General features: G+C 41.2%; 1 protein-coding gene across 2 annotated transcripts; it reads right to left on the reverse strand.

The window, feature by feature from the left end:
• Nucleotides 1–218: 218 nt before the first annotated feature.
• On the reverse strand, nucleotides 219–1738 carry nkx2.4a (NK2 homeobox 4a). Of its 2 annotated transcripts, none has more exons than XM_037694536.1 (2): nucleotides 1369–1738; nucleotides 219–905 (listed from the first exon to the last, which is right to left on the reverse strand). In XM_037694536.1, the coding sequence occupies exons 1-2, from the start codon at nucleotides 1736–1738 to the stop codon at nucleotides 262–264; spliced, it is 1014 nt and encodes a 337-aa protein (XP_037550464.1). In that variant the 3' UTR covers nucleotides 219–261. The 2 variants fall into 2 exon arrangements, with proteins under 2 accessions (XP_037550464.1, XP_037550463.1); XM_037694535.1 differs by having other exon boundaries at nucleotides 219–932.
• Nucleotides 1739–24509: the final 22771 nt, after the last annotated feature.

A 24509-nucleotide genomic window follows, 5' to 3' on the forward strand; every position in this document is an offset into this window, starting at 1 on the left:
TGAAGCAGCATCGTCCTTTTCGTCTCAACAACATATAACATCATGAGGAAGGTCCAAAACATGAGTTACAAAAGGTCCAGAAACCACTCAGTCAAGGGGGGGCATTTCTAAAAATGTCCAAAAATAGACTCCCCTGTCAGAGATGTCAAGAAAATGTGCCCTGAACAGTTGATGCGCCTCTTTGAGCCTCGGTGCGCACTGCGTGTGTGTGTGTGTGTGCGTGTGTGTGACATAGAAAAGTGGAACAGTTTTGCTGAGGTCCTACCACGTTCTGCCGTACAGGAGGTTTGAGTTGACCATGTTACTGGTGTAATCTACAGCAGACGTGTCTATCTGGGCCATGTTGAGCTGGCTGTGCAGGGAGGGGGGGCTGGGCGACATCTCCTCCAGGTCCAGCGCGTTCACCTGGCTTTGGTGCTGGCTCACCGAGGACGCGAGCACGACTCCGGCTCCGTTTTGTTGCTGGCTCTGCTGCTGGTTCTGCTGCACCTGGCTCGGCGTCGGCGTGTTGGAGCCGTTCTGACACGGCTTACCGTCCTTCACGAGCACGGGCACGGCCACGCGCCGCGGGGACTGCGCCTGCTGTTGGCACAGGTTGCCGTCCTGTTGCTGCTGCTGCTGCAGCTGCTGCGCCGCCTTGTCCTTGGCCTGGCGCTTCATCTTGTACCGGTGGTTCTGGAACCAGATCTTCACCTGGGTCGGCGTCAGGTGGATCATGCTGGCCAGGTGCTCCCGCTCCGGCGCCGACAGGTACTTCTGCTGCTTGAACCTCCTCTCCAGCTCGTAGACCTGAGCTTGCGAGAACAGCACGCGCCTCTTCCTCCTGGGCGCCGCGTGGAGCGCTGGCATGGCTTTGCTGGGGTCCGCCATCCCGGTGAGACTCCCCATGCCAGTCATGTTCATACCTGTGGAAGGTCCCATGAATCTAGAAACTTAAACATATACATACATATACATGCGTTCAATAAACAGAAGAGGAGAGCACTGTTTCGTCTGAATTTATCTTACAATTAATTTATAAAAGTTGGATTGAGGTAAAAAAAAAGGCTTGAATAATAATAATAATAGTAATATTAATAATAATAATAACAATAATAATAATAATAATAATAATAATAATAATATGAAAGTCGTGCTAAACAGAGAAAATCGAATCAGACTTGAAAAAATGATCTCCTTTTCCGTTTAATTATCTTATTTTTAAATGATTCAAATCGACTTTTTATTATAGCAGACATTATGTTTAATATATTTGCGCTCTCATTCCTGATGTTTTGTTTGCATATTTTTCTAGACCAAAATAATAATTAAAAAAAAATATATATATATATTTTAAAAGGCACAAAAGTGTAAATAAATCGAACTCACTTGTGGAGTATCTGGGATCAGGGTTGGCGCTGTACCATCCTGTGGCTGCTGCACTATTCCGCATGCTCTCCTGGTACGACGGGAGGTCTCCCATGTTGCCAATGCTTCCATTGCAGTATCCCCCCATTGCGCTGTGGGAGAACTGGGAGACGCTGTGCGGCATGTGGTAAGTGGTGGCCATGGAGGCGTTGTGGCCCATGGAGTGCTGCTGCATGCCGGTCTGAGACATCTGAGGCTGCCGGTAGGCTCCCAGTGGAGAGGTTAGGTTCCCTGCGCCGTCCATGCCACCAAACTTCTTGTAGGTCTCCTCGATTGGACTCAAAATATCTGTCACTGAAAAAGGCGTAGTGTGCTTTGGGCTCAACGACATGATTCGGAAAGCAGGTGGATTTTTTGTGTTTGAGCAGATCAACCGTGTTGTTGTATCGGCTCTCTCCTTGGTGGATGTCTACGTAAGAGAGTGCTTGGAGTGCGCCTGAGATCCTATTGATCGCCTTGGAGAAGGAGGCGAGCCCAGGGCGCTCTTAGCCCGGGTTTATTGGAGCCAGGAGCCAGGTTTACGACAAACACAGGGGGCGGAGCAAAACTCCTAAACCAGCAAACAATAGTCATTGACATTTTAGGGGGAATAATTCACGAAATCAAACGCCTCAGTTTGGATTAATGCGTAAAACCGAGCGCTAATTTCATGATCATATTCTTTCAGCTTTATTCATCTGGAAGCAGCTCGTGTTGTTTTGTTCACCAGCTGATCCGATCACATATGACTGTTTTGCGTCAGTGGGGAATTCCACACTTTTCAGAAACTTTGAGAGCACTTTGAACAGACACAAGGGCCACCGAGTATCATCAAAGTGCCACAATGAAGTTGTATGACCAGCTCATTTAGTCTTCTTAAGCATCATTTTACCCCAGCAGAGAGGGACAAGTCCAAATCCACAAAATGCTGGAAAAAAAAGGGGGGAAAGGCAGTGGAGATCCAAAAATGTAGAGTGCGCGCTGCAGGCAAGAGAGGCATGCGCGAAGCTTGGATTGTGCCAAAAGTTGCCATCAAGTTCTAACTTTGGATATAATTTTGAAGACTTGGTGGACTTTGAAGGCAACATTGTTGGCTTTAAGCCGCCAGGTCTGCTCAGTGCAGTCTTGACCCGACATTGTAATCTTTGAGCAAACTGACTGGCGCCAGGGGAAGAATAGAAGGAGAGAAACAAAAAGAAGGTCAAGAGACAAAGAGGCAAAGCTGCAACAGATTGTCATAATGAAAAGTAAAAAAAAAAAAATCACATTTTCATATGAAATATATATTAAAAAGTTTACCTATATTGTCAGAATTAAACCACTTTTTTTATATACACTATAAAGAATTTACAGCAGCAGTTCTCCTGTAAGTTGTTTATTTTTTTTCTGTGGGAATTGTTGCTGCTGCGCGCAGGAAGCTCTCTCCTCCATGAAACCACTAATGAAATGGCGCATGGCGTGGCAGCGAGCAGCTACCTTCCCTAATTGAGCAAATGAAGATGTGACATGGTCAGCCATCAATTACAGCAACACAACGAGAAGCCCGTTCCTCCGTGAAGCTGATCACCTGAATGCAACATGATTGTTCTCATGCGTCGCTCCTTTTTTCTCTCGTTTCACTTTTTTCCTCCGAGTTAAAGTGAAGTGGCTGAACTTTATTGTGGCTGAGGTAAAACAGAAGGAGTCAAAGTTTTGCTTTCTATGACACAAAACTCCTGTTTAATTGTTTGTGCACATGTACCTGCCATTTTATTTATTTATTTATTTATTAGATTAAGGATTCCTACCTGTAAACATCCCCACTTGTACAAACATCTGTGCGCTCTTTCCCCCTCTTTGTGAGAACGGCAGCACCGGGTTTCAAGTAGAAAAAGGAAAGGTAGGCCTCGGCCCAGACCTCTAACATTATGGAAATGAGGCAAACCTCTCAACCTTGTGGATTACCGAGTCAGAGAGCAGGACCTCAGTCCACAGACCCTCCACATTAGGATCCCATAAAAATCTGGCGCTTGTTTGGCTGCATCCAACGCGTAAAAGCTTTAAATCGACACGATTTTTTTCTATATTTTTGTTCCGTTTTGTGAAGTTAAGTTAAAAGCAGTGAATAAAATGTGAGAGAAAGGCAGCTGGAGCAGGATCCCCGGACCTGACGAGGAAACGTGAAGACTCATAAGGTTGGTCAATACGAACCTCTGCGTTTTACGCGGAAATTATTGAAAGTGAAATCAGTTTTCTTTATGTTTGCTGTATTTATTAAGCTATATCTAGAGTTGGATGCTGCGTGTCAACGGAATGAAAGAAGTTTAAACGCAGATTCTGATAAATATTTTTAATTGGTCTTTATTGACCTTTTTAGACCTTAAAACCAAAACTTGGTGGTACAAAGAATTAAAATGTCGTTTACTCTTTTTAAAAAATAAACTGAAATATAATTTAACTTTATAAAGAGATCCCTAAATTAAAACGCATATTTAATGAGTTTGATGCTTTTTTGTTTTATTAGCTTATTCTAGGTGAAATCTTACTCATTCCCAACTTTCAAAAGAAGTGAATTTAGCAAACATGAAACAATTAATTCAAAATTCCCATTTCTGTATATGTCGCATAAATCTAGCCACCAGGTCCAGACAATCAATATTTCGCCTTTTATAATAAAATCTTTAGTGCCCAATGACTGCCGCAACATTCTAATTGAACATCAAATCCAATTTTCGGATAATTCAAAGCGTTTTTAAACCAGATTCCAAATAACAAACCATTTATATAACCGGTTTATGTCCTACACATAACCTTTTTCTAATATATCATCATCCCCACTCAGCTCAACGCAGCGGATGGATCTATATGCGCCTGCTTCCTGGCGTGTTTTTTTTTTTTTTTTTTTTTTTCTGGTTGATGGGAGTTCACTTCCCTGAGAGATGTGTAGAAATGGCTAAAGGGCCGAAGTCCTGACCTGCAAACTCAATCTCACACCAGTCGACAAGACAGAGCACAAAATACGGGAAATATTTGGATTGTGGACAATTAATATTCTTTTCTAAACTATTTTTTTTATTTTAATTTAAAAGAGTGCCCATTTTTTTGAAAGTGGGATAATTTTTATCTCTTTGTAAAATAAATTATAAAATTGAAAATATGCATAAATAACAGTGCTGCATAAATACGTCTGTGCCAAGAGGCGAATCTATCCGTGCGTAAATTACGCACCACTCTTTCCTTTTGCTTTGGTTGTCTTTGGTTTACTTATGTGCTTTATTATTTTTGTAAATTGGCAATTATTTTAAAGAAAATCTATATGTTTAATCCACTACCTTTTCAGAAGAAAAGTCAGGCTAAAAATGGTGGATTTGGGTGAAATTACGCACCAAAACAAACTTAGGCGAACATTTCTAATACGATTTTTACGCCTAACAATAAGAGCCCCGTGAAAATTATCCAGACTAATGTGAACAAAAAGGAATGACTTATTGCATGCTTTCAAGCCAAAGGGCTAACACATTCCTCTTGTTTTCCACGGTTTGTGTATTAATTCGACATGTAAATTAAAGCAATGATGATAAAAACGTGTGCGTTTTATTTATGTATTTATTTTTGGTTGCACCTCCACACTTTGATCACTTTCATTTTTGTCTCGGGATTTATGTAAGCCGGCCTCGTAGCTCAGTTTGTGCAGGAAATTCCACACCTGCAGTCATTGTTGTACCATTTAGATCAAATACTTTCTCTCCTCTTAAACTGCGGCGCAGTGTGAGAGTAAAAAAGCGCGCAGGTGCAAATCTTTCAGCTGCGCTACTTGAAATGGCGCGGTCCCGCGGCTAAGTAGGTTAAAGGTCCTCCCAAGTGGAGAAAGTATGTGACAGACCTCTTGAAGGCCGTATTCTTCTGCAGGAGTTTGCATTCATCTACAATTAATGTCGCTTGATGAACGAAATGATGCTAATAGAGCGCCAGAAAACAGAATATGGGCTTTAATGGGATGCTGGGACATAATCCTGCAGATGGGAAAGATAAAGAACAGAGGAATTCATTTTATAATAGGATTAAAGTTGGAAAGTTTTTCCTTTAGTTTAATAAAAGTTCATTTAGGAGATTTGAATTAGGCCAACAAACATATCAAAATCACTGGAGATGGAACGGATCTTTATTTTTCTATATTTTTACTGTGAAAGAAAACACTTTAAATATTTAAATAACTAAAAGTTGATTTAGAAGTTGTTGCAAAAAAGACAACAAAATATCAAAAAATTATTTAAAATATATCTTTAAATATTGAAAAAACACACATATTCAGTTTGAAAATGTCACATTTAAACAAATTAATCAAGTATTTTTCTAAAAACATACACAGATAAGCCCCTTGACTGAAGATGTGCCATTCTGCATACAAATGAGAAACTAAATGTTAATCATTTTACAAAACACAAGCGTTATGTCTCAAATTGTATCACCTGTTAAAGCACACAATAAATGAACTCTGTGCAAAAGTTATGATAAATTCAAACGCCAAGCTTGCATTACCTGCAAATCCAGATCATTTGATTTTTCTTATTAGTATGATCATATTTTAAAAACCGGGGTTAGATTTCTATTATAATGCAACAAAATGGACTGTGCATACACAAAAATACATATTCATGTGATTCCATCAACAATCCGTTGTTTACTTTTAAAAAATGAACATAGCTTCCTGAAACTTTCAGATCTGAGTTTCTGTAAGTGCCTGTGTCCTCATGCTTTGTGTGCAGAGTGGCAACATTTCAGCATAGCTGCCCTCTTTTGTAACAATTAAATAAAAGCGCGTCGCTGCAGATCAATGTGGATTATCAAACGCACAACGAAACAAAGCGGACAGTGTACTTGGACGGGGTGTTTGGTTCCAAGGGTACCTGGTTCGTCCACTTCTCGGCTGCATTAATTGTGGCAGCAGGAAGGGCAGGTAAACAAAGCTGTTAGAGAGTATAGTTGTGACTCACTCTGGCTTTGTCACCCAGCTGCTCACATGGCCAAATGCATCCACTAATACTCATCTGTTTGCCCTTCAATGCATTCAATTATTGTGATACAATGAATTCTGCCTAATGTGCTGAAGTATTTTAAACTGTAATCATCCTTTCTGAGGTTATTTGTGTATTTTCATACACTTCAATATATAACAAACACAGGTTTCTACAGTCAATTCAGTCTGACAACATGTATAAATTCCAATTTCAACAAAATGTGCATCACAAGAAAAGCTTTGATGAACCTGAAAGTGCAGAATTGAATGACTTGGAAAAGTAGTAGTAGTCTTGATAGTATTGTTAAAAACAAATGAATGCTACGTTGTTTATTTGCAGGTCAACACAAGGCCAACAGTGCAATGCGATGTTCAGGATGAGGAGAACCGATTTGACTTGCTAAAGAACAAACAAACAAGAAATACTAAAGTATGCAATAAGGGCACAAAATAAAGTACCAAAAAATTAAAAAGAAATGTATTTACTTGGTCCAAAGAATAGTAAACGACAACATGGTAGAGTATAATGTATGAATTTTATGAATAAGTATTTCACAGGTAGTAATATAAGATTAAATGTACATGATGTATATTACCCATAACTGACATGAACTAATGTTTAAAGCAGCATAACATGTAAACAGTTTTTTATGGGGGTCTCATTGTGCCATATAATAATTCTTTAAAAAAAAAACTTTTTACGCTTTTACATATTTTCAACAACTTTTACAAAATTTTCTATCCTTTTTTTTTTTCCAGTCAATAAGTTTTAAGTCTCATAATGAGCACGGTTGTAAATATTTTAATGTGAAGTCAGCGGAGGTTCACTCATGAAGAGCTGTAACTGACTTGTCTAGAAAATCTATAAAATAATAATTTTGGTTGTTTTTTTTAAAGTCACGAGATCTTTTAATCAAAAGTTTTCAAGCACTCTGAGTGCTGCATGTGGACAGAAACTTTGTAAATCACATCTCAGCAATGGAAATGTGAGCAGACGCTGCACGTCAACGAGATGTTTTTACCTGCCTGTTTGTCCCCACTTTGGGAAGCCATTATCCTGCAGGCCACCTGATAGCCCCCCATTATTTAGATGAATCCACATAAACACGTCTCCAAATGACTTGTAATCCTGACGGATCCAAGAAAGGGTTGCCATTTCAAATATCTGGTTTGATTTTTACATTTCAGCAGGAATAGATAATGTATAAATATATATTTGTTTTCTTTCCAGAAAAGAAACTCGACGTGCCTCTTAAAGCAAATCCTCAGTATATAATATCAGAACAGATTTATAAACACTCTGGCGGAAGAATATTTTAATAAAGATGAATTGCAAGCAGTTTATTTTACTAATAATTCAATGTGTTATTTTTTTTAGAATAACATAATTAGTCTTTTTTTTAATATTTGGGCTTTAAATATCTATATTAATCAAAACTTCTTTTTTTTTTTTACATCTGTGAACCAAATCTTACCATTTTTAAATACACTTTATTTCATGTCTGTTTATTTATTTATTTTCATTCAACCTTTATTTATACAGGTCAGTATAATAAATGCCATGCCGGTTTATAAAACTGAAATAAAATCCAAATGAAAGAAATCCCACAATATTTTGTTTAATCTTAACATTTTGATCACATTATATTTTTACCGTAATTGTTTTTTTCTCTAAAAATGCTGACAACATAAACAAGATAAAACATGTTTTTGAGTTTCTAGTTAATCTGTCTTCAGAGATTTTTTGAGGAAAATAAATATTTTACTTGAGGATCTGGATTTTCATTGTTGACTTTACCAAACAAACAAACAAATAAATAAATAAATAAATAAATGGTTCAGGGGAAATATGCACTCTGTCAAACCTTAAGCAGCTGTTAACCAACAGGAAGCTCGATGGCAACCTCATGTTCTGATGTAAAAAGCTCCTTCAGAAGTGATAAATACTCCAGCTGATAAACAGATTAAGAATAAGTCATGGATAAATAAAATAAATAAATAAACAAATAACTAAAAATATACCCAATTTAGTGGCAAGCAACATGAAACCAAATGTTAGTAAGCCTCAGGAATAAAAGCAGAAATGATACAGAATAGTTTTTTTAATTACACTGTGTTTAAGGAAACCAGCTCATTTTGAGGACATAAAACAGTTTGAATTTTTCTAAAAACTGAGAAATGTTTTGGAGATCAAATTATAATTCCAGCGAAACAAACAAAAAAGATGGCAAATTGAAAAAGACAAAATCAACAAAGAAGTTAAAATAAGCCACTAAATGTAAATAAACAAAGTTGAATTGTGATTTACATGACCAAAATAAATAAATAAATAAATAAATTGAGCCCATTTGAAATTTTGAATTGTCCAGAGTTTCAGTTTTATTTTATTTACCACCATCTTTTTAAATCATTAAATGTTGAGCCCTAAACATAATTGTAAAATAAACTGGAACAGCTGTATGGGCTGGTGAAAATGACGTGTTTTATAAAAGAAACTGTAAAATAATCTGAGAATTAAAAAAATAATAATTGCTCAGACGTGGCACGTTTGTTTCATATAAACAGACTTGAGGTTTGAAATCATTGATACGATATTGTGGTTCAAAGTTTTACAGCACCACATTAAAATTTAACAGACAAATATCTGAAAATCATATATTTAATATTGATTATTAAAAGGGGAGTGGTGGTGCAGAGGTTAGAGAAAGTGGGCCTGTGATCGCAAGATCGCTGGTTCAACTCCTGGTACCGACAACATCAAAATGTGGGTGGGATAGGTGAAGCACCCATACCTGCCTCCACCCCTCATTTGCTCTCTCTGGGCCCTTGAGCAAGGCCTTTAACCCCCACCATCTGCTCCCAAAAACAGGTCTCTCTTGAAAAAGAGTTCTCATGACTCGAGACTGCATAAATAAATGGTAAATAAAAAAATAAATGGGAATAATTTTTATCTTTGAGTCCAGTAGTGTTCAAAGACCTCGTGGAAAAATGGTTCTACTCATTTGTATGTTGTGTTTGAGGTGTGACGGTGGAATCAGGACAAATGCAGGTGCTGTGAAATCCAACTTTATTTAGAAAATTAAGGGGTCAGGAATTAGCAACATCAAACTCTAAACAAGCACACGGAACAACAGGAGTCTGATAAAGCTGAAACGCAGGAGACAACAAGGCGAGAGGATGGGTGTGATGGGGGAACATCAAAGGAACAGACAAAAAGATCATTGATATTATTATATACCTGAGCCAAGCACAAAGACCAACTCATGACAGGAATTAAACAAATTCAAGAAATTACAAACTATTAAAATATCCATTCATTCATTATCTTAATTAAAATATATATGAACTTTTCTTTGAATATTTGCTACAATGTTGCAAGTCAAACATCTACATAGACGCACCAGTTTAGAGTTCACAAAAAACCCTCTTAAATGTTATAATGCTTTCACCCACATCTTGGACTAGAAACATTCAGCCAGTTGTCAGACTGACGCTCTTCTTTAAGTTGCTGACGAAGCACTTGGTCAGTAAGCTGTGTACCGGTAATTTATATGCTTATACAAAAAAAAATAATAATTCAGTCTAAACAGACATTTTTCTTGTAACATTAAACTCTGGGCCCTGCTCCTCATGACCTGCCTTTGTCCCAAAAAAACAAATCTGCATATACGCAGAGCCAAAGTCTTGTCTTCAGGTTTTTGCAACGGTGAACTTTGAATTTAAAGTGATTGATCCACATAAACCGCATTGCTTGCATAATTTGTATAGTTTACCTAAAAACAAGCACAGAAATGCAACAATCTGACAAGTTTCACAAATGCATTGAGGTATTTATTCACAAGACAAATTGCCCCGTCCATTTTCTACTCAGCCTGTTGCGGCTTTGAGACGTCAGGGAATAACAACTGTTCTTGACTTGAAGCTAATGGCTCTCCTGCGTGTTGATTTAGTCTCGTCTTGTTTCAGTGGTTCCTTCTGTCTGAAAGGATGTCAGCTGTCTGTGCCCGACCATCTCTGAGTACGCTTGATGTCATATCGTCTACCTGATCATTACGCTACCTGCTCTCCTCTACAACGCTGCCCTCTCGCTGCTCCGCCACTTGAAATGCTCGGCTGACCTCTTCTCTGGAACCATCATGAAATTGTGGGCTAAAACGCTGCAGACTGTTCCTCTCCTCCCTTCAGCCAGAAGTGCAGGAGGCATAAAAAGATTCCTCCACTCGGATGACGACTTCTGCTGCTGCTGCTCAGCCACCTGGAAAACCAACAATTCAAGCTTGAGCGTCACCACTCCAGCTTTTGTTTGTTTTATTGTTGTTTGCCGTTTACTTCTGCACTGCAAGCAAATAAATTCACTGGACACGAATAGTTAAGAAAAAAAGGCTTTTTGTCTTGCATCTTGTTGATTTTGTATAAAAACATTTAGCATAGTTTTTATCATTTTAAACCACTAATATGCTGAATAGCCATTCTAAAACGTTACTGTTTTTTGGTTTAAATAATTTATAAATGTGACAATGAGGAGAACATTTTCACATTTCAGTATCTTTATTTGGCCTAAACATGGCATAAAAAGGGAAATTACTTTAGATTTTGCAGCTTTTTGTGATGATTTGCATCTGCCGTGTGGTTTTATGAAAGTGCAATAATTTGTCATGAAAAACATTTAGCTAAGAAACCTAAGTAAAAAAACATGTAAATATTGATACTAAAATATTTGAGTCAATACATTTTTAGTATTTTCAGTTCATTGTGACAAATCACTGGACTTTATTCATGGTTTTAATGTCACATGCATTTTTTTCAAGCGTTAACGTCAAAACTTCAGATGTTTAATTGTTCAGTGTGCTCCAAGTTAAAGTCAACAATGACATCACTGCTGAAATAATGTGTCAGTAATACAATAATGCTGCTTTTTTGCATGAAATATGTTGTGGTTTGTTGGACTCAGACTGAAATAGAGACTATAAAGAAAAAATCTTAATAACCGGTTTGGGGAAAATATAAAACTGGCAACAATAAGCAGAGGGTCTGAAGAGAGACAAAAGAACGAAGACACACATTGTGGGGGAGGTAATCAGTAAATGAAGGACAGGTGTGCTGATTAGTATTCATAACCAGGTGAGATGAGAAGTAAAAAACTGACTTTATTAAATAAAATGTGAAAGAAAGTTTTCAAAATGTGAATAAAACAAACAGGCACAACTCCAAAATTCTTTAACAAAGTGGCCTGTTGGGAGCCACAGTTATTTTTGGGGTAGTGCACCAAAGCAAATATCTTAGTTTCCTGACATGATGGTGCTAGTTCAGCTTTTAGGTTCCACTGCCTCCATTTAAATGATTGAACGTTGCTTTAATTAAAAACGATGCACATCAATTCAATTCAGTCAGTTTGTTTATATAGCACCAAGTCACAACAGAGGTAACCTCAGGGCACTGAACAGAAACAATTATATATAAAAAAATAATAAGTTAATAAAACCGTTCATATATAAAATAATTTAACACCATTAACTGTATCTGAGGAGCAGACTGCTTTGAATTTAACTCCATCACACTCTCATCTTGAGCAAGCATGAAGGCGACAGTGGAAAGGTAGAAACCTTTAGCAGAACCAGGCTCAGGACAAGCGGCCATCTGCTTAGACTGGCTGGGTTTAGTAGGAACAGCTACACAATGGCAGGTCAAGAATTACATGTCATGATAGAAATAATATCAAATGAAAACTATTCAATTTTAACAAATCATTAAAAGAAATTAGGTCAATTAGTCCTCTAATAGTCTAAGCTTAAGATAGCATGACAAGCCATCCCTAATTATAGGATTTATCAAAAACGAAAGTCTTAATCCCAGTCTTAAAACTGGACAATGTGTCAGCCTCACGGACAGAAACTGGAAGTTGGTTCCACAAAAGAAGAGCCTGATAACTGAAAGATCTTCCTCCCATTTTGCTTTTGGAAACTCTAGGGACCACAAGTAAGCCTGCAGTCTGAGAGCTAAGTGCTCTGTTAGGAAAATATGGAACAATGAGATCTGTAATTTAAGATGGAGCTAGGTTGTTGAGAGCTTTGTAGGTTAGAAGTAAGATCTTGAATTCACTATAAGTAGATGCACACCAGCCCGGTGCATCTCACCATGGGCAACCACAAAGCGTAACAAGGTCAAGCCCCTCTCAAAGAGATTGGTTCCAGAGTTCATGCTGTGTGTCAAGGTGAGCCCAACTACACCTAGTCGGTAGCACTCAACTTCCCGCACAATCTCAGAGTAATGACATTCCATGTCCCAAGAGCCAGCTTTGGAAAGCCAGGGCCAGACCGCCAAAGCTTCCACATTCAGCTACCATCCATGGCACTATGCACCCAACTCGTATGAACCACTGTGTTGCCCATATATTAGACCCTTTCCAAAAAATTTGAATATCATGGAAAAGTTGTTTAACTTCCATAATTCCATTCAAAATTTTTATCTTTAATAAATGATAGATTCAAGGCCCACAATTTAAATTATTTCAAGTATTTATTTATTTATTTTTACATAATTTGGGCTTCCAGCTCATGAAACACATGAAAACAAGAATTCAAAAAATTAGAATACTGTGAAGAATTCAGCCCACACTACTCTGTTTTTGCAGAAAAAAAAAAAGAAAAATTAGGATCACATCAAATCAATCAAAATATGGTACTTTTAAAACAATATGTCAGTCTTCAATACTTTGTTGGGAATCCCTTTGCCTTAATCACTGCCTCGATGTGACGTGGCATTGAAACAATCAGCCTGTGGCATTGACTGGGAGTTATGGAAGCCCAGATATCCTTGAAGCTTGTTGTCAGCTCTTCTTTGTTGTTGGGTCTGGTGCCCCTCATTTCCCTCTTGAGAATACTGCATAGATTCTCAGTAGGGTTGAAGTCCGGCAAGTAGGTTGGCCAGTCAAGCACTGGGGCTTGGGCATCAAACCAGGTTTTGGTGCTTCTGGCGGCATGAGCACGGGCCAGGTTATGCTGGAAGTTGAAATCTGCATTTCCATACAGATCCTCAGCAGATGGAATCATGAAGTTCTCTAAAACATTCTGGTAGACTGTTGCGGCGGAAATTGTGCTACTGTTAGTCGAAGACCACAAGGAGGGAAACATGTCAGGAGACAGAGGGAGAAGAGGAAAGTGAAGAATTTAGGACTGAGGGTTGCAATTTTAAATGTGGAGACAATGACAGACAAAGGTAGAGAGCTGGCTGACATGATGCAGAGAAGACAGGTAGATGTTTTATGTGTCCAAGAGACCAAGTGGAAGGGCAGCAAGGCTCGCAGCATTGGAGCAGAGTTCAGTTTTACCATGGTGTGGATAGAAAGAAAAATGGAGTAGGGGTGGTCCTGAAGGAGGAGTTGGCAAAGAATGTAGTAGAGGTGAAAAGAGTGTCAGATAGGGTGATGTGTCTGAAGGTAGAAGTAGAAGGTCTGATGCTAAACATCAGTAGTTATGCTCCACACATTGGAAATGATGATGAGGAGAAATATACATTTTGGAAAGATCTGGATGAAGTGATAGAGAGTATTCCCAGGGAGGAGAGAGTGGTGATCACAGCAGACCTGAATGGACATGTTGGGGAAGGAAATGGAGAGGATGATGAAGTGATGGGTAGGTTTGGTGTCAAGGAAAGAAACCAGGAAGGACAGATGGTGGTTGTTTTTGCCTAGGGAATGGAAATGGCTATAGTCAATACCTATTTCCAAAAGAGGGAGGAACATGGTGACCTATAAGAGTGGAGGAAGGAGTATGCAGGTCGACTACATTCTGTGTAGAAGAGGAAAACTGAGGGAGATTGGGGACTGTAGGGTTGTGGCAGGGGAGAGCGGGCCATACAGTGTCGGATGGTTGTATGTAGAATGACTGTTGTTGTGAAGAAGAGAAAAAGAGTAAAATCAGAGAAGAAGACCAAATTGTGGAAGCTGAAGAAGGAAGAATGTTGTGAGAAATTCAGAGAGGAGCTGTTTAAGGCTCTGGGTAGTAAGAAAGGGCTTCCAAATGACTGGGCTACTACAGCAACAGTAATTAGAGAGACGGGTAGGAAGGTACTTGGTGTGTCATCTGGACAGAGAATGGATGATAAGGAAACCTGGTGGTGGAATAGTGAAGTGCAGGACGCCATTCAAAGAAAGAATTAGCCAAGAAGAAATATGACAGTGAGAGGACTGAAGAGAGGAGACAGGAATATACGGAGATGGGACGTAGTTTAAAGAGAGAAGTGGCAGAGGGAGTATGATGAGTTGTATGGGAGACTGGACACTAAAGAGGGCGAGAAGGACTTTTACCGATTGGCAAGACACAGGGATCAGGCTGGAAAGGATGCACAGCAGGTTAGGCTTATTAAAGATAGGAATGGTAATGTTCTAACAAGTGAGGAGAGTGTGATGGGAAGATGGAAGGAGTACTTTGAGGAGCTAATGAATAAAGAGAATGAAAGAGAAAGAAGAGTAGAGGTCATAGAAACTGTGGACCAGGAAGTGGGAAACATTAGTGAGGGTGAAGTCTGGAAAGCTCTTAAAAGAATGAAGAAGGGGAAGGCAGTAGGACCTGATGATATACCAGTGGAGGTTTGGAAATGTCTTGGAGAGATGGCAGTGAGGTTTGTGACTCAAATATTCAATGGCATATATGAGGGTGAGAAAATGCCAGAGGAATGGAGAAGAAGTGTGCTGGTGCCCATTTTTAAGAACAAGGGTGATGTACAGAGATGTAGCTACTACAAGGGAATTAAGTTGATGAGCCACACGATGAAGATCTGGGAGAGAGTTGTGGAAGCATGACTTCAACGAGATGTGACTGTGAGCAGCAGTATGGTTTCATGCCAAGAAAGAGAACCACAGATGCCATCTTCGCTTTGAGAATGCTGATGGAGAAGTACAGAGAGGGTTAGAAATAACTATATTGTGTCTTTGTGGATTTAGAAAAAGCATATGACTGAGTGCCAAGAGAGGAGGTGTGGTATTGAATGAGGAAATCTGGAGTGGCAGAAAAGCATGTTAGACTGGTACAGGACATGTATGAGGATAGCAGGACAGTGGTGAGATGTGCTATAGGAGTGACAGATAGCTTCAAGGTGGAGGTGGGATTGCATCAAGGATAGGCTCTGAGCCCCTTCTTGTTTGCTTTGGTGATGGACCGACTAACAGATGAGGTCAGGCAAGAATCCCCATGGACTATGATGTTTGCAGATGACATTATCTGTGGTGAGAACAGGGAACAGGTGGAAAAGAACTTGGAGAGGTGGATGTATGTACTTGAAAGAAGAGGAATGAAAGTCAGTTGTAGTAAGACAGAGTACATGTGTGTGAATGAGAGGGAGGCTGGTGGAACATTAAGGCTACAAGGATCAGAGGTCACAAAGGTGCAGGACTTCAAGTACTTGGGGTCCACTGTCCAGGAAAATGGGGAATGTGGTAAATAAATGAAAAAGAGAGTCCAGGCAGGATGGAGTGGATGGAGAAAAGTTTCAGGAGTGATTTGTAACAAAAAGGTATCAGCAAAGGTCAAAAGAAAAGTTTACAAGACAGTGGTGAGACCAGATATGTTGTATGGTCTGGGGACAGTGGCATTGACAAAAAGACAGGAGAAAGAACTGGAAGTGGCAGAAATGAAGATGCTTCGGTTCTTCTTAGGAGTGACAAGGCTGGATAAGATTAGGAATGAAATCATCAGAGGTGCAGCCCAGGTTGAACAACTGGGAGATAAAGTTAGGGAGGCCAGACTGAGATGGTTTGGACATGTTAAGAGGAGGGACCGTAGGTATATTGGTAGAAGGATGTTAGAAATGCAGCTGCCAGGAAAAAGACAAAGAGCAAGGCCAAAGAGGAGATATATGGATACAGTTAGAGAGGACATGAAGGTAGTTGGAGTGAGGACAGAAGATGCAGAGGACAGAGTGAGGTGGAGGCTGTGACAACCCAGGTTACCCTGGTTCAAAGTCTGGTCCGGGGCCTTTCTGGTGGAGTTTGCATGTTCTCTCCGTGCGTGCATGGGTTTTCTCTGGGTACTCTGCTTTCCTCCCACAGACCAAAAACATGCATGTTAGGCTGATTGGTAACTCTAAATTGTCCCTAGGTGTGAGTGAGAGATTGAATGATTGTTTATCTTGTTTGTCTCTATGTGGCCCTGTGATGGACTTGTGACCTGTCCAGGGTGTACCCCACCCTTCGCACAGTGATTGCTGGACATGAGCACCGGCGAACTCCATGACCCAAAATGGAAGAAACGGGTAAATGTACTCTACTTATACATCACCTTTCTATGTAATCAAGTTACTCAAAGCGCTTTACACTACGCTTTACATTACAATCTGCACAAAATCGGAAATTGGATTACGCTTTGTTATCCGATTTTTCGTTTTGGTTTAATAAATGGAAAACAACAAAAAAAAGTGTTTTTTGTATTTTCATTTTTTGTTTCAAACGAAAAAACAAACTGCCTGAAGGTGCACGGACCAATCTGTGCCCTCATTTACCCATTCATACAGCACTCTACTAGATCTATACAAAGCTAATAGAAAAAAGCTTTCTAAGGAGACTAATCAGTTCTTTGTCACATTCATACACTGATGGGACACACATCGGAGACAATGAGGAGTTCAGTGGATTCGAACCCCCAACTCTTGCATTGGAGGACGACTTCTTAAACCACTCAGCCACAGCCGCCCACACGTGTTACCATGGATTTTGATATGAATCGACAGATTGGGGCTTCATTCTCAATAATGAGGGAATTGCTTTGGTCTGTTGAAGTGAAGAGAGAACTGAGTCAAAAGGCAAAACTCTCGATTTTGTCTTTCTTATCCTCACCTACGGTCAGGTTTGGATCATGACCAACAGAACGAGATCCTGGATTTAAGCAGTCAAAATGGGCTTCCTTCACAGGGTGGCCAGGGCTTAGCCTTAGAGATAGGCTGAGTAGCTATGTCGTATGGAGGGAGCTCAGAGTAGAGCTGCATCAAAAGGAGTCAGTTGAGATGTTTCAGGCATCTGATTAGGATGCCTCTTAGACACCTCCCATTAGAGGTTTTCCGGGCACGTCCCACTGGTAGGAGGCCCAGGGAAAGATTCAAGTCACTGGAGGTATTGTGTATCTTCTCTGCCATCTTGGGGTTCTCCAGAACGAGATGAAAAGTGTCATTGTGGAGAGGGATGTATGGGTTTCTCTCCTGAACCTGTTGCCTCTGTGACCTGATTACAGATTATAAGTGTTAGTGGATGGATGGATGGATGGATGGATGGATGGATGGTACACAATCATCACAAACAAACAATATGTGCCACCATTTTGCTTGTTAATTTTCTATTTTATGAAACAAAGCTGCAAAATTATTCCAAACAGAATATGAATTTTATTATCCTTGTGCGAAAGTTCAATGACATGGACCACCCCTGCCTCCTTATAGAGACATAACAAGAGACTGAAAAATTAACCCAAGTAGCACAGTTCTTAATCTATCTCTTATAAAATAAACAGCTGAATTTGAGTGACCTTTGAACTCTCACCATATTAGAATCGATCATGCTTTATTAAATCTAAGCCTCTAGTGACATGAACTTTAATGGCACTGTTGACCAATTCAAGAAGACCCTACATCGTAATGCATGAGTTATAATGAGCTAAGATAAATAATTGGAAAGGAAACTTGTGCAATAAATGTGTGTGCAGAGATCATAAAGATGTATTCTAGTACTTTGTATTTATTTTTTAATGCAAATATAGAAAAATACGATTCACTGACAAAATACTAATAGCCATTGGCGGGCACAGTTCTGCTAATCCACTAACAGATAACAGCAGAACAAATTTCTTGTTTAGAGGATTAGCATTTTCGTTTTCTTTGGAAAACTTTAGCAGAATTAGCTTCTGCTAAATTAGGTTTTGCCAACTGTAAGTCTGTTAACAAAATTCTCAAGCTTGATCCTGTCTGTTATGAGCGTGTCTTGAAGAGTCCATTAGGCGTCTATTGGCTTACTACATATACAAATGACAAACTGGTGACTGGTTGACGCAGCTTCAACTGGAAGGAGATGAAGATGTGTGATGCGGACTGTGACAGTTGTCTTCGCGATTAGCAGGTCAGCGTTAGCTTCCCCTAATTTTTTTTTTTTTTTTTTACCTCTGTAGCGGTTTAGAATTAGCAAAGCTATTAGACTGTCTGAGATATCCTCATACTGTAAGTGTAACAATACTGTCCTGTGCAATGCTTATCTGTTCACTGTTCAACATTTGATCACGCTGCCCTCTAAGTGATAAGGACTTTCAGTTATGACAAGACTGGTGTTGTTGTTTTATTTACCAATAACTTTTGTTCAAATAAGCGCTCTGACAATCAAAGGTTAGACAGATTTTAAAGTCTGAATATATCTCATCCCAGAATAGGAAGTATGTTTTCTTCAGGGGTTGCCACAATGAGTAAACTTGTATGAACAATTTGGCTAGTATTTTACACTGGATGCCCTTCCTGGTGCAACCTGGGCTCGAACCTGCAACCTCAGGATTACAAGACTGCAGAACAGACCACCAAGCTACTGCAGCCTCATCCCTCATTCCTGAATGTACTGCTTTTATTTTGTAATAAATTGTTAAAAATCATAACAGCTAGGTCTTATAGTCCCTTTTCTGTTTTTTTAATCACAACAAATATGCAACATTTTATCCATCCATCCATTATCTTCCGCTTGTTCTGAAGTTGAGTTGTGGGGGCAGCAGCTTGAGCAGGGAGGCCCAGACATCTCTTTCCACAACCACCTCTTTCAGCTCTTCTGGGGGATCAAGGTGTTCCCAGGCCAACTGAGAGACAATGACTCTCCAGCATGTCCTTGGTCTTCCCTGGGGTCTCTTCCCAGTCGGACATGCCCGAAGCACCTCCCTAGGGAGGTGCTCAGGGAGCATCCTTACCAGATTAAAAACTTTATTAGAACTGCCTTCTTCCACCTGCGTAATATCGCTAAAATTAGAAATCTCTTATCTAAAAATGATGCAGAAAAACTGGTCCATGCATTTGTCACATCTAGACTGGACTATTGCAATGGTTTGTTACCTGGGTGTCCAAATACGTCTTTAAAAAAGTCTTCATTTGATCCAAAATGCTGCTGCCAGTGTCTTAACTGGAGTTAGTAGGAGAGATCATGTCTCTCCAGTTTTAATTTCTCTCCTTTGGCTCCCTGTCAAATCCAGAATAGAATTCAAAATCTTACTTCTAACCTGCAAAGCTCTCAACAACCTGGCTCCATCTTATGTTACAGATCTTATTGTTCCATATTTTCCTAACAGAGCACTTCACTCTCAGACTGCAGGTTTACTTGTGGTTCCTAGAATTTACAATAACAGAATGGGAGGCAGATCTTTCAGTTATCAGGCTCCTCTCTTGTGGAACCACCTTCCAATCTCTGTCCGTGAGGCCGACACTTTATCCAGTTTTAAAACTAGGCTTAAGACTTTCCTTTTTGATAAATCCTATAGTTAGGGTCGGCTTTGGTTTCCTGAACTGTTCCTAAGTTATGCTGCTATAGGCTTAGACTGCTGGAGGACAAACTGACCACACTTTTCACTCTGCTGCTGTGTTTACTTACTCTACTCAACCTGTTTTGTATTTGTATTTTTTTTTTTTTATCCTTAACATGTGTTTTTTGTCTTTCAGGTACACCTGGACCTATATCTGGACCTACCATTCTATGTTCGTCTGTCTCTTCTTCCTGTCCTCTCAAACCAGTCGGTCAAAGCAGATGGCCGCTTGTCCTGAGCCTGGTTCTGCTGGAGGTTTCTTCCTTTTAAAAGGGAGTTTTTCCTTTCCACTGTTGCCACTGTGCTTGCTCAGGATGGGAGACTGCAACAATGCCAAGATAAAACTTGTCTGCTGGATTCCTTAGATAGAGAACTTTAACAATTGGCTTTTATAAATGTGAAGTTTTCTGTAAAGTGCCCTGAGACAACTTTGTTGTGATTTGGCACTATATAAATAAACTGAATTGAATTGAAATGAATAGATGCCTGAACCACCTCAACTGGCTCCTCTCTATGTGGAGGAGCAGCGGTTCTACTCAGTCTCTCTTGGATAACTGAACTTCTCACCCTATCTCTAAGGGAGAGTCCAGCTACCCTGCAGAGGAAACTCATTTCATCTGCCTGCATCCGCTATCTCATACTTTCGGTCACTACCCAGAGCTCGTGACCATACGTATGTGAGGGTAGAAGTGTAGACTGACAGTAAACGGAGAGCTTTGCCTTACAGCTCATCTCCCTGTTCACCACAACGAACCGGCATAGAGTCTGCAATACTGCAGATGATGCACCAATCCATCTGTCAGTCTCGCACTCCATTCTTCCCTCACTCATGAACAAAACCCTGAGATACTTGAACTCCTCCACTTGAGGCAAAACCTCACGCTCGACTAGAAGAGAGCAATCCACCATTTTCCGACTGAGGACCATGGCCTCAGATTTGGAGGTGCTGATTCTAATCCCAGCCACTTCACACTAGGCTGCGAACCGCTCCAGTGAGAGCTGAAGATCACAGCACGATGACGCCAACAGGACCACATCATCTGCAAAGAGCAGAGATGGAATCCTGAGACCACCAAATCCCTCCGACCGAGAAATTGTGTTCATACACGTTCTGAACAGAACTGGCGACAACGGGCAGCCATGGCAGAGTCCAGCTCCCACCCTAAAGGGGTCCTCCTTACTACCGGCAATGTGAACCAAACTCTCGCACTGCTTGTATAGGGACCTAAAAGCTCGTAACAACGCCGCCCCCAATTCCATACTCATGGAGCACCTCCCACAATGTACAATTCAATTTTTTTCAATTCTGTTTATTTATATAGCACCAAATCACAACAAAGTTGTCTCAGGGCACTTTATAGAAATATTCACATACATAAAAGCCAATTAGTAAAGTTCTCTATCTAAGGAATCCAGCAGACAAGTTTTATCTTGGCACTGTTGCAGTCTCCCATCCTGAGCAAGCACAGTGGCAACAGTGGAAAGGAAAAACTCCCTTTTAAAAGGAAGAAACCTCCAGCAGAACCAGGCTCAGGATAAGCGGCCATCTGCTTTGACTGGCTGGTTGAGAGAACAGGAAGAAGAGACAGACGAACATAGAATGGTTGGTACCCCAAGGAACATGGTTGAATGCCTTCTCCAAGTCCACAAAACACATGTAGACTGGATGGGCAAACTCCCATGACCCATCGAAGACCCTAGTGAAGGCAAAGAGCTGGTCGAGTGGCTTCGGATGCTATCAGCCCATTAAATGGCCGTTATTAGTTGATATCACCTCCATCCTCTCCTCTTAAGCTGCTCCCGGCTTAAGAGGAGAGGATGCCGGGCGGGGGTTATGGTGAGGCTACGAGCTAACGCTAAAGCCGGTAAACTCCCCATGCCGTCTCTCTTTCTGTCGAATGTCCGCTCGTTGGACAACAAGGTGGATTTACTTCGTCTGAGAGCGGGCGCCTCAGAAGAGATGAAGAAGTGTGCGGTGCTTTGCCTCACAGAAACGTGGATTACAAGTGAAACGCCGGACTCAGTCTTCCAGCTGGATGACAGACTTTTTTTTCGAGCGGACCGCTGCAGCGAGCTAACGGGGAAATCACGGGGGGGCGGAGTGTGCATTTACGTGAGTAAAAGTTGGTCCACGAACTGTACTGTTGTAAATAGCTCATGCTCGAAGGCTTTGGAGCAAATAACAGTGAAATGTCGGCCACATTATCTACCCCGAGAGTTCACAGTGACTTTTATCACAGTTGTTTACATTCCTCCGGACGCTAATGCTAATGAATCACTACAGGAGCTTCATGATATCATCAGCTCGCTGCAGAACAAACACCCCGAGGCTCTTTACGTTGTAGCCGGAGACTTTAACCACGTGAATCTAAAGGACTGTCTCCCAAGCTTTAATCAGCATGTGACGATTCCAACACGTGGAGACCGCACGCTGGACCGTGTTTACACGAACGTAAAAGATGCATACAAAGCCGAACCCCGCCCCCACCTAGGACTGTCAGACCACATCTCAATCTTCCTGGCTCCTGCTTACATGCCCCCGCTGAGACGCTCCAGACCGGTTCAAAAGAAAGTTAAATGCTGGATCCAGGACAGTGGCCCCATACTGAGAGATTGTTTTGATCGAACAGACTGGCAGGTTTTCAGAGAAGCTGCTGAAAATGGAGGTTCGCTTGATCTTGACCAATACACATCCTCAGTACTGGGTTACATTAGTACATGTACTGACACAGTCTCCACTATCAGATATGTTAAAAGCTACCCAAACAGAAAACCTTGGCTGAATGCAGAGGTGCGTACCCTGCTGGAAGCCAGGAACACTGCCTTCAGGTCTGGAAACTCAGAGGAGCTGAGTAGGACAAGAAAAGAGCTGGTTGCTGGTATTAAGAGGGCCAAGGCCACATATGCAAAGAGGATCGAGGGTCAATTCATCTCACAAGACCCTCGGAGCATGTGGAGGGGCATTAAGTGCATAACAGATTATAAAGGAAGGAGTGAACAATGTCCCAAAGACCTATCTCTGCCTGATGCCCTCAACAAGTTCTATGCACGCTTTGAAGACCCGAACAGACCACCCAGCACCAGACTCACCTCACCACCGGATGAAGAGCATCTCAGCGTGACCTCAGCAGAAGTAAGGAGTACCTTCAGGAGGATTAATCCGCACAAAGCAACTGGCCCAGACAACATCCCCGGAAAAGTGTTGAAGGAATGTGCTGATCAGCTCTGTGAGGTGCTGGCAGACATCTTTAACACCTCACTTACCCTGGAGACAGTTCCCACCTGCCTGAAGACTGCCACCATCATCCCAGTCCCAAAAAGCTCTACAGTGACTGGTCTGAATGACTATCGGCCAGTGGCCCTCACCCCGATAGTCGCTAAATGCTTCGAAAAACTGGTCATGACTCACATCAAAACAACCATCAACATCAACGAGGACCCTCATCAGTACGCATACCGTGAGAACCGATCAACAGAGGATGCAATCTCCTCTGTGGTCCACACTGCGCTCAACCACCTGGAGCAGAAAAACTCTTACGTCCGTATGCTCTTTGTGGACTTCACATCCGCCTTCAACACCATGATCCCCCAAACCCTGATGGACAAACTATCCACACTAGGACTAAGCCCCTCCATTTGCAACTGGGTACTAGACTTTTTAACAAACAGACCACAGTTAGTGAGGATCCACAACCTCTCCTCCTCCACCATAACCCTCAGCACTGGCTCTCCTCAGGGATGTGTGTTGAGCCCCCTCCTGTTTACTCTGCTCACATATGATTGTGCAGCTACCCATCCAGGCTGTCACATTGTAAAGTTTGCAGATGATACAGCGGTGGTGGGATGCATCACAAACAATGATGAGTCCAGCTACAGGCAGGAGGTGGAACACCTGGAGAGCTGGTGCAAAGAGAATAACCTTCACATCAATGTGAAGAAGACAAAGGAGATGATTGTGGACTTCAGAAGGAACAAAAACACCTACACCCCCCTGAACATAAGAGGATCTGCGGTGGAAGTGGTCTCCAGCTACAAGTACTTGGGTGTACACATGAATGACAACCTCAGCTGGAGCAACAACACCACCAGCCTGATCAAGAAAGCTCATCAGAGACTCTACTTCCTCAGACGGCTGAGGCGAGCTGGTCTGGGAAGCTCAGTCCTCACCTCCTTCTACAGGTGTGCAGTGGAGAGCATCCTGTGCTCGAGCATCAACGTGTGGCATGGAGGCTGCACAGCTGCAGAAAGAAAAGCTTTGCAGAGAGTGGTGAAGGCTGCACAGAAATCTGTTGGAGTCAGCCTCCCCACCATCACAGACATCTACACCTCCAGATGCAGGAAGAGGGCCACCTGCATCATGAAGGACCCCACCCACCCAGCACACACACTTTTTGCCCCACTCCCCTCAGGAAGGAGGTTAAGGAGCATTAAGTGTAGAACCACTAGACTGAGGAACAGCTTCTACCCTGAGGCTGTTAGACTCATGAATCTCTAACTAGAATAATCACTGTGAAAAACCATATCATGTTGCTGCTGATCTGTTTCATGTTGCTGCTGATCTGTTTCAATGTTGATGTGTTCATGCGTGCACATCTGCTCAC

This window comes from Nematolebias whitei, chromosome 21 (assembly GCF_014905685.2).
Source record: "Nematolebias whitei isolate Nwh7 chromosome 21, NemWhi1, whole genome shotgun sequence".
In the NCBI taxonomy this organism is placed as follows: Eukaryota; Metazoa; Chordata; class Actinopteri; order Cyprinodontiformes; family Rivulidae; genus Nematolebias; species Nematolebias whitei.

Coding starts and splice junctions, on each gene's coding strand:
- nkx2.4a (XM_037694535.1), bottom strand. CDS start 1,738: ATGTCGTTGAGCCCAAAGCACACTACGCCTTTTTCAGTGACAGATATT. Junction 933..1,368: donor TGATCCCAGATACTCCACAA/GTGAGTTCGATT, acceptor TATATGTTTAAG/TTTCTAGATTCATGGGACCT.